Source organism: Chenopodium album, chromosome 14, assembly GCF_948465745.1.
Source record: "Chenopodium album chromosome 14, dcCheAlbu1.1, whole genome shotgun sequence".
Taxonomy (NCBI): domain Eukaryota; kingdom Viridiplantae; phylum Streptophyta; class Magnoliopsida; order Caryophyllales; family Amaranthaceae; genus Chenopodium; species Chenopodium album.
Genome location: NC_137847.1, coordinates 47,355,998 through 47,366,389, shown reverse-complemented (window position 1 = coordinate 47,366,389; position 10,392 = coordinate 47,355,998). Strand labels below are relative to the sequence as shown.

At 35.9% G+C, this 10,392-nt stretch overlaps 1 protein-coding gene across 2 annotated transcripts; it reads right to left on the bottom strand.

Annotated features, from left to right (window-relative positions):
• Window positions 1-1,860: 1,860 nt before the first annotated feature.
• On the bottom strand, window positions 1,861-8,375 carry LOC145580305 (auxin response factor 3-like). 2 transcript variants are annotated; one of them, XM_081637734.1, is made up of 10 exons: window positions 7,306-8,375; window positions 6,688-6,741; window positions 6,263-6,445; window positions 6,053-6,137; window positions 5,340-5,430; window positions 5,094-5,258; window positions 4,089-4,208; window positions 3,931-4,006; window positions 3,064-3,223; window positions 1,861-2,970 (listed from the first exon to the last, which is right to left on the bottom strand). In XM_081637734.1, the coding sequence occupies exons 1-10, from the start codon at window positions 7,684-7,686 to the stop codon at window positions 2,198-2,200; spliced, it is 2,088 nt and encodes a 695-aa protein (XP_081493860.1). In that variant the 5' UTR covers window positions 7,687-8,375; the 3' UTR covers window positions 1,861-2,197. The 2 variants fall into 2 exon arrangements, with proteins under 2 accessions (XP_081493860.1, XP_081493859.1); XM_081637733.1 differs by having other exon boundaries at window positions 6,263-6,442; window positions 6,682-6,741; window positions 7,306-8,372.
• Window positions 8,376-10,392: the final 2,017 nt, after the last annotated feature.

The window sequence follows — 10,392 nt, the reverse complement described above, 5'->3', positions numbered from 1 at the left end:
CCCGCAGTCAGAGCGGGAGAAAATCGGATGCTCAGACTGGATCTGAATCACGCATCGAGCGGTAAGGATAGTATGGTTACCCATGATCAAAAAGAGAAGTAGTAGACATGTGTCGGTGATGACGATGAGAAGCAACAGCCACGACCTACATAGAGTAGAGATAAGCACTGCAAGGCCGAAGGAGAAGGAGAAGAGCCGCACACAGACTTGGGCTAAGTTGCAGATCCAGAGAAGAATAAGCTAAGGGATCAAACCATCATCGGGGAGAAGACACTACACTACTACGTGAAATCACAGTTGAATAAAAACAAATAAAATAGCGCAAGAAAAGATTAAATTCCACCGCTTGAAATTAATCTCAAAAGAGAAACCCGGGTAGCAAGAATCAATACTCCACAAAGATTCCAAGTGCTGCAACAATAAGAGGAGCCAACTTGATAGCAAAAGAGATGTGTAAAAGTAGTTGACCTTATTCTGATATACGACCACCAAAACAAAATCTATGTGATTATGTGTAGAAAAACCAATGGGACAATGTAAGAATCATTGTTGGTCATGAGGAGGTGGAAATAGAGTGCGGCACATGGAGAAGGTTGGCAGATGTGGTTACTGCCAGTAGTGGGAGGCGGTAGTGTATGCGATTGCCACTAATGATGGAGGCGGCTTTCGCGGTTGCTACTGTCGGTGGGAGGCGCAAGGTTACATAAAGATTCTAAAAAAAACTTCGAGAAAAGGAAAAAAAAATCTATATGTGTGTGTTTGCGGAATCATAAAAAGTTTGTGTATATCCCGCCGGTGGGTTTAATTTTCCAACCCACCGGCAGGGTGAGAATTTTTATATATGATCCCAAGATCTCACCTAAGCTGTGATACCATGTCGATACCATGTCAGATAATATAAACTCCTTAATCAGAGTGATTTCCATTGATCAATATTTATAGGGTTACAATGAGAAACCTAATCACATTAGGTAACTATAAGATATGTACAGATATCAAAGATAATCTTATACAAAATATATCCTAAACCTAAGATGAGAATATTCTATGGATATTCTCTATCACTTATAAATGCTTTTTAAGAGCGAACTAATTTTAAATTCAACTGTATGTGCTTCATCTTTCAATTTCTCTGTACACTTACTTAATTACTGAAATGAATTGTTTGATCAGCAATATCCAACTATTCCAACATAGGGCTCACATCCAGAAGGCTGTGAAGCATATGATTGATTTTCCTGACAGAGTGTCATGATTGAATGCCACAAACAATGGTTAGTGGAAAAGAAATCTGCCCTAATTTCAGAAAGGCCAAAACTTTGATGCATCATCCATGCTGCAGTATGCATGACAGATTAAACAGGAAGCATCAGATAAACCTATAACTAAACAATCATGGCTCTCTTGCTCTCGGCTCGCTCAATCCTCTTTCTCCCAAGTCCCAACCCATGTTGCTGTCAGCGCTGTACCTGAAGTGAACAAGCTCTACACCTCTACCTTCTACAATCCGCGGTTCACCCAAGCCATCATCCATGTGTTGTTTAACAGATTTCCAGTACGGCAGACTAAACACTTTAAGGCACACATGCCTAACATAGATACTAATTCATTCCCCACCACCACGCGATTATCTTTTTTGTACCTGTATCTTAATGTCTTTGAGCTCTAGAAAAGCACAGAAAGTTCGGTATACTATCTATTCTATTAATGAAGGTATGGGAAGATTGGTAAACATATTAGTTTCTTCTACTTTCAGCTCTGATATACTTCAACTGTGGCTGCTTATTAGTCCTTAATACAGGTCGAATCGTAGGCTATTCTAATATTTGCTACACTACTGTATGCTGTTGCACAATAATCTTTAGCAAATAAATACTTGTACATAGCATAATTATCCAGGAAGAAATCGTGTGATTAAAATTACAATCAAATCTTGAAGGGAAAAAATTCATACATGCATCATAAGGTTTGGTCTAAACTAAAAAGCAAGTTAGACAATTACAAATCATTCTTTTGAATACAAAACAACTTGAGCAAATATCTTGAGATTTTTTTTTTTATCAGTAACTTAATTACCGATATTGTAGCCAAAGCATTCTGAAGTTCTTCCTACTAAACTGTCACAAGGCCGTCGAACCATTGTTTGGTTCAAAGCCGCAAAGTGATCTAGATCTTGTAAAAGGCAGGTCCTTTCTGTTTAAAGAGCAATATCAAGAAGCATATCTCTTACAGCATATAGATCGTTTGCTCCGGGACAATTGCTCCCAACTTTGGTCACAGAAGGAGACTTGTAGCATGGCTGCCCTTCAACGAGAGGCCAAAACGAAGTCTCAGGAGGTGGAAACGAGCTATTATGGCTTCTCTCTTTATCCACCCTGTGTTCGCCCTCAGTGAGAGAAAAACCAAATAACCTGCAGCTGGCTTTACCGGCAGGAACCAACTCCTCACTTGCTTTTGAGAGAGAATTGTATGCAGGAACACCGGCATAATTCATATGTTCCATACTCATCAGCCTGGGTTGACACATAGGCGATCTGAAGCTCCTAGCTTGTTGAATGCTTGGATGTGGGAACATTAATACCGAGGATGGTGAAGATACTTGTGCTTTTAGCCATCCGTTTCCACAGTTAGGCACTTGCACACCCTCGTAAATTTCAAGGGGTCCACCACCCTCATGCCCCCGGTTGGCTGAAGAAGTTAAACCATCTACTTGAGCCGGACTAAGATGGCGAATTTCTTGACCTTGCAAGACCTTTTGGAATCGGAATGATTCCCTGAAGCCTATGCCTTTGGCAGTTCTGCCAAAATCACCTGGAGGAATGGAGCTAGGATAGCATCTTCCTGGATCAGATGAGGAAAGATGAGGGTTGTCATTACCATCACAGGCAGAACGAGAACCCAATTTTTCTTGACCTTGCAAGACCTTCCGGAATCCCATTGATTCTCCGAAGTCTGGCATTCCAACTCCACCTGCACAGAATTCAATGGTACATCAGTTTTGCAACCACCAAAAACAGAACAAGAAATTATTGGAAGTTGATTTCTGGTTGCTCAAAGACCTACTTGGAATTGGAAATTCTGATTTTGCTAATGGCAAACCGATTCTGCTCCTCTTTAGACCAGATGCCATTAAGCTACTGGGACTCGGAAAAGAACCGGTTGGCTCAATCTCCCAAGGTGAAACTCTGCCATGGCGGTTCACCTCTACATCATCCCACCTTACCTGTGACATTATGAGCAAAAAAGATTTACAACCTGAGGGAACAGTCCTGAAGTTGAAACGACAACACACTAATTTGATGATGTATGCTATTTCATTTTCTGTTATTTCACGCGATAAACAAGCAATACAATACTAACACGAGTTCTAGATATATTTGATGTTGTATCATTGCCTTATTCCCTTGAACTTGCAGCCTTCCTCAAGATAGAGAGTCCAAATTTAGCCATTCGGATTAATTATTATTCGTATAATTTAGGTTATACATTCTCTTTGAAGGTTAGAAGCAAAATTGATTCCTTTTTGCCATTGAAGGAAAACATGATTTGCAAGCTCGATGATCAACCCAAGTCAAGACCTTAAATCTAACAGCTCATCAGAAATGTAGGAAGAAAAATAAGGGGAAAGAACAGAAGACTACTGCTGCGTGAAGAAAGGGAATGAATGAATTCCTATAAAATCCGGCATACTCTAAGAAATATGTCATATGGTACAAACTGCAAAGGATGTTCTCTTGTATACTTGTTCAATCATCACGTAGAACACAAAACTTTCAGTTTGTGGGAGGAAGAACTTTGCAGGTTTTTTTTTTTAATCTCTATATTCCTCGCCAGATATGAATTGCAAAATATAATTTCCAAGTCTATTTCCACTAATATAAGACGTGCATCAAAAATAAAACCGCGAAGTAGTATCCTATACATGCATACCATTAAGCATCTCCATTTCGAACCAGACCATCTCATCGGATCCAACTCAGCCATTCCAGTGACCACTCCGGTGTACCTATTGCAAGATCACACATCTAAGATGAAGCCAAAAAAGCCAGAACATTAACGCTGTTAAGAGTAAGAAGGTATTTCCTAACCTTCTTTCACCAGCATCTTCTGCCTCAAAGCGCATTTTGAACCTCATTCCTACATTGAAAGAAGTATCCAAACTCTTCAAGAACCTCCGGAGTGGTACAACAAACTCAGACGAGCTTGCCCTACAAGAACGAAAGAATGATCAATATTCACATTAACCAAAGGATAACAATTGAGCATGTGATCTCATGTGCTAGTGGACTGTAACTTGCACTTAAAGACAAGGACAAGGTACAATAATTTTATGGACTTTCTCTACTGTCTGCTATGACTAAAGGGTCGGATGGAGGTACTTCGGGTTGTAAAAAAATAGAGTCACATACAGTTAAAACACCTCACAAGTACAAGAATGACTTCTAGTTGATATAACAGATAGTCCAATTAAAAGAACAGGTTGCTAATATTTCCAAAAGAAAGATCCAAAAATTTGCATATACAGTCACACACAACTGACACAAGGAAAGACCTGCATGCTTAATGAGATGCTATTCACACAGATTTCTAGTCATTTTCTGCCCAAAAATATTAGGTCCAATTGAAGAATATGATATAGAAAAAAGTAGCTATGATGTCTATGGCACATCATGAATAGTGAGACAAATATAAAGCTTACAACATTATTTGATTATATGATATATATGATCAATCAAACACAACAATTCAAATTATGTATGCCTGTAGCAAGACAAATGCAAAGCTTTCAGCCTTAAGTAGAAATATTGGACCGATCAATTTATACCTTGAATTATAATAAAAGTTAGAAAGTCATACAGAAGATGGCATGAACGCGAAAGCATAAAGATAAATTCTCCAAGGGGACGCATGCACATACAAAATTGTAAGGGCAAATTTACTAGTACAATAATTTTGGCAAGAAAAATAATACAGGAAAATCCAGGTAATCATAACATGTCAAACAAAATTTGGTAAACTTAGAAGCTCATTTACATAAGAAAAGTGAGTGAAATCAATAACATAGCAGCTCACATAATTTCAACTACAAATACCTTGGGTTATAGCAGACATTGAAAACACGTCCAGAAGATATTGCATCAAATGCAGCCGACACACTGTTGTTGCTCATTGGTCTAGTGGGGAGAACAGAAAAGGAGGTTGGTCCTTTCAGCTGAACTGCTCTTCGGATTCCTAACCTCAGCTCTCCATCGGCGCCTCTATCATTCCAAAACATAATATGATTAGAACAAATATTAAATCGGTCATAAAGCCTTCTTGAAGAAAGAAAATTATAAAACCTGAGGAAAAGCACTGCATCTCCAGAGACTAGCTTCTTCTTGTTCACAAAAGCACTCCACCCAGTTGTAAGCAAATGCCTCCTCGGCTGGCCTGCTCAAGCATCAAGAACACCGCATTAAGTAAATAAGCAAGAAAAAATCAGCATTCATTGATTTTATCAAAAAAAGTATTTTTCCTTTGTTAGCAATGTAAACCCTACCCGGTTATATGTTTCACACACACAAGTATTAGACTTCGCTATATTACAAAGCATGTCGTTTTTTTACCAAAATGACATTGAAAGTGTGCATACTACGAATTTCAAGACTCCCATCACAAGCAGTTGAGGTAATACGAAAAAACCGAGTAACATAGCTTGGAAGAAGCAACAAACCCTAGAAAATTTAATGGCAAGACTATACACTAGTACAACCCCAACTGTCTAAATCAGACCCATAAACATGGAACAAGCCTAGAAATTAAAAAATATTCAAACTCAAGGCTTTGAACACATCATAATAACAAAATCACAGAAAAGTTCAGAAGCTTAGGATACTTAATCTAAGATAGTTTTTCTCAAACACAAGGGAGACAGTATGCATACTGGGGAACAATGTCACTAGTTTCTAGCAATCTTTGAACTTAAACAATGATAATTTCAGATAAAGTCTTTAATTATATGAGGACCTAGGACCTAGAAAACTGAACTCAATGCCCCTAACCTCCAATGTACCTCTGTAAATGTGCCTAAACCTCCACTCTAATCCATGCAAATCCTTTGCAACCAGCTCCTGAGATGGCCTCTGCTGCTTGTAATCCTACACCATTTGCACCAAAAATGCCCATTAAGAAAATTCCATAAAGACCGGCATTTTATCAGAAATCGGCAAGCAAAAAAACACACAAAACCGCGGTATTCCAGTGAAATTGGAGCTGAAATTACCAGGGGAGGAAAGCAATCCTCCGCAGCACGGCGAGGGACAGAGAATCCACCATGAGTGCTGGTATCCGAAGCAGTTAGAGTCTTGCAGAACATATGAGGTGTTGTGGACTTGACAATGTCCTCAAAATCCTCTTCATCTCCCTCCACATCAGTCTCACTCTCTTTCAATTTCTCCTCAAACTGCTCCAATTACAAGCAGGAAAGTAAAACAATGCACAAAACATTGTCAGAAATTCAGAACATTGTTTAATTAAAGCACAAAACATTAGGAACAATAACAATTAAACAAACATAGTTTGATTAGGAAACTTCAAATGTGAATTAATTACCCTTTTTTAAACTTCATATGAAGATTAAAGTATAGTATTTATGTACATTTTTTTACCAAAATAATGAGTGAATATTTTACACATTCTTACCTGGCTGCTCTCTGGGATTAGAGAAACTTGAGCATAAACCTCATCTGTTGCAACTTCCGCCTACCAAAAATGAGCACACATTTCAAAATTGTTAATTATATTTTCTTCCCCACAAATTGCAACACCCAATTTCAAAGGAACAAACACAAAAGATTATTAATCAAACTACAAAAAAAATTCCCAAATTCCCAGAATTAAATAAATAATCCCCAAAAAATTAAATCATTACATACTCAAACCAACATTCACACACATTTAAGAAAACACTTACCCAAAAAAAGCAAACTTTCTTAAAAAGCCAAAAAGAACCAAACCCATAATCAATTTCTTAACCTAACCCAAAAAAATAAATAAAAATCACATAACTACTTAGAACCAAACAACTAGCAGAAACAGCATATACCCAGAATTAGTACCCAAGTTCTGGATGGAATCGAATCCCGTCTACATCATTGCGCTACACTATGTGGCTATCTATTATATATCCAGAAAGAATTCATTTAAACCCCATGTTACCCAAAATTGAAACATGAAACCCCAAATAAAAATTTACCAGAAAATTACCAAAAAAAAGACCATCACACAAAATTTAAAAAGAGGGTATAAAGAAAAAGGAGAACTTACATGAAGCTTGACATCAAGAACACGACAGAACACGTGAGGAGGAATATTGTTTTGGTGGGAATCAAAAGTATGATTATAATTATTATTACTATTAGTATTAATAATCCCACTTGATAAATCAAATTCTGGCAAATTATTTTGCTGATTTTGTTCTTCAAGGTGACCTTGAGGCAAGTAAACTACCAAACTACCCTTTTTGGGCAAAGAGATGAGTGGGCCCGCACAAGCATGCCATAGCTCCATACAAACAGATGATGAAGATGAAGCACAGAGATTTTGGAGGGTATTTTGGTAATTGTTGCTGCTACTAGTGTTGCTGCTGTTGTTGTTATCTTCTTCATCTTCATTAACAGTGTTCAAGTCGATTAAGACACCCATCATGGCAGAATTCTAGAGAGAGAAGATGAAGAATTCTAGAGAGAGAAACAAGGGTAAAATGGGAGATTGTGAAAATTGCTACAAGGGGTTTAAACTTAGGTAAGACAGCTACTTAAACTGAAAACCCACAGCATTGCTAAAAGAAGAAGGGAGAAATTAAAGAAGAACACACTTTCTCTCTCTAGAAAGATTTGATTTTTATTACTTTCTCTCTCTAGGAGCAGAAGAAAGGGGGGTTTTTTGATTTTTGAGATTTAAGGTGTCAAATCAAAAGGGGTTGATTAATTTTCAATTTTATGAAATGGGTATGTATGATTTAAATTAATGGGTTATTTGGGATATTTTTTGTGGGTAAAGTTTTTATCTTTTATAAATTTGGACATTATATTGTTTTGATCTGCCAAAGAGTGTTGCTTTGTTTGCAGTGCACAGACTGTTGCTACTGCTGCGCGCTGCTGCTGCTGCTGCTGCGCGCTGCTGAGGAGAGAGAAAGACGGGGGGCAGCAGCCTGTGAAGTGTGGCAGAGGAGAGAGAAAGCGAGAGAGAGTGAGTGGTGTAATGAGTAAAAATGGGAGAGTGAGTTGTTGGATAAAATTAGGAGGAAAAAAAGGGGGAAAAAATAACAAAAGTAGAAGTGAATAAAATTCGCTTTTTTGCACAACCCCCTATATTTCCGGGCGCCTTTGTCTATTTTATCCTCTCCTTCTGCCTTGCCCCTCTCTTTCACATGTCCCCCCCTCTCTATCTATGGCTATGTGTTTTATGTCCACTTGTTACATTTTCTCTTTCCTTGGCTCTTTTATTTTAAATCTCTCTCATTGTGTTGCAATCATAATCTTCACCTTCATACTTTTACTAGGTTAGATTAGGTTGCATTCAAAAGATATAGGATCGCACATTGATAATGGCCTTATTTGATAATTAGGTGTTAGCTGATTGTATTAATTGATTTGGCTAACTGGTTATATTAGATGATTTGACTAGTTGGTTGTAAATTGCTGATTGTGTAAAAGTGTTTAATAAATAGTTGTTTATTGTTAACTGTTTCAGTGTATTTAATGCTAAAAAAGCTCTTATAAAGATTTTTTTAAAAGAACTTTTTGACCCTTAAAAGTTAAAACACATTTTTTATAAGCTATTTACCAAATATCAAAATTAGCTTTTTAAAAGAATCAAACCTAATAGTGTTCGGTAAGTTAAAAGCTTTTCAAAATCTCCTCACCAAACAAGACCAATATCTATTCTATATACGTTATTGAAATTTCATATTGGCGAAAAATAATAACTAGATAGGTATCAATAAGGGGGTGTTTTTTGGTAATTTGGAAAGTAAGTGTGAACTAATGGAATAGTAAAAAGTTGATAAATTGATTATATGGGTGTTTATAGGTAAGGTGCAGTCGTTAATGATGATGATAGAAATAGACACATCTTTTTCACTTTTGTTGTTATACTTTTATATCAAAATGACTTTCTTCCTTTCCTCTTTTTTCTTTAAATGATTTTACTTTGTTCAAAGGTTGAAGCAACGACACTAGCTTAGTGTTGTCTAAGTATCTTAAATACATAGTATGTCACTAATTAGGAGAATGACTATGATTATACCTTAGCCTGGCCTCATAATTCATTTGTTTACTATTTTTTCTTACATTTTACGGACCAAACACTTATAAACAATGGAGAAGGATAAGGGGTCCTCTCCGACCAAATACTACAATTGAGTGGATTCACCTTATTGATCTTAACGTTACAAGGTGAATCCCCAATCAATTACGAAAAATAAGGGTTTTTAGTGAATTTTATTGAAATTTGATGGATTTATTAGTTATGATACATGCCAAATATGGTATATGCCATGCATCTACCTCATGTATTCGTGTCTTAAGATTAGAATCTCTCTTTTCTCAAATCAAAATGAAGGTTTTGAATAGATTAAATACATAAAAATAAATAAATAAAACAGAATGAATCACAAAATATGGATATGGTGAAAATATACATTTACAAACTTAAAATAACAAAAATTCATTTTGATAAGCCCAAGCTAGTGATGCATTTAACTTGAGTTGAGGAAAAAAAATTCTTAGAAAAAAAAAAGAAAAATAAAAAAAGAAAAAAGAAAAAGAAAATTAGGCTATGTATAGTTTACCTTTATCATTTATCTGAGGTGTTATAAACTTATTTTTTCCTATTTGATCTAATGTGAATGTATTTTTAATATGATCTAATTGTCATGGTTTGACTAAATTTTGATCTTATATGTGTCTTAAACTCTTAAGTAAATATATATTCAATGAGATCTTATTAGATTTGTATGTATCTGTATTTTTTTCGTCACGAAATAAAAAATATTTAATGATAAAAAAAAATCACACAAAATACTACTCTCTTTGTCCCCGAATATATGACACAGTCAACATTGCACACATATCAATACACTACTTTGACTTTTTTTTTTATATAATTAACCATTAATGAAAATTATATTTAAAATTTAACAATATATTTTACGATAAAATATGTTTCTATTATGTTAGTAAAAATTATGGTCAAAGCTAATGCAGGAATAGTGAAAAAAGTCCGACGTCTCATATATTATGTGCTACGGAGGCAGTATAAATTATGTTTTAAACTTTTTTTTTTCTGATTAGATCTAAAAGACGAAGGAAGTAATTTATTTTGTGAAACATAAAAAATTCCAAAATTACA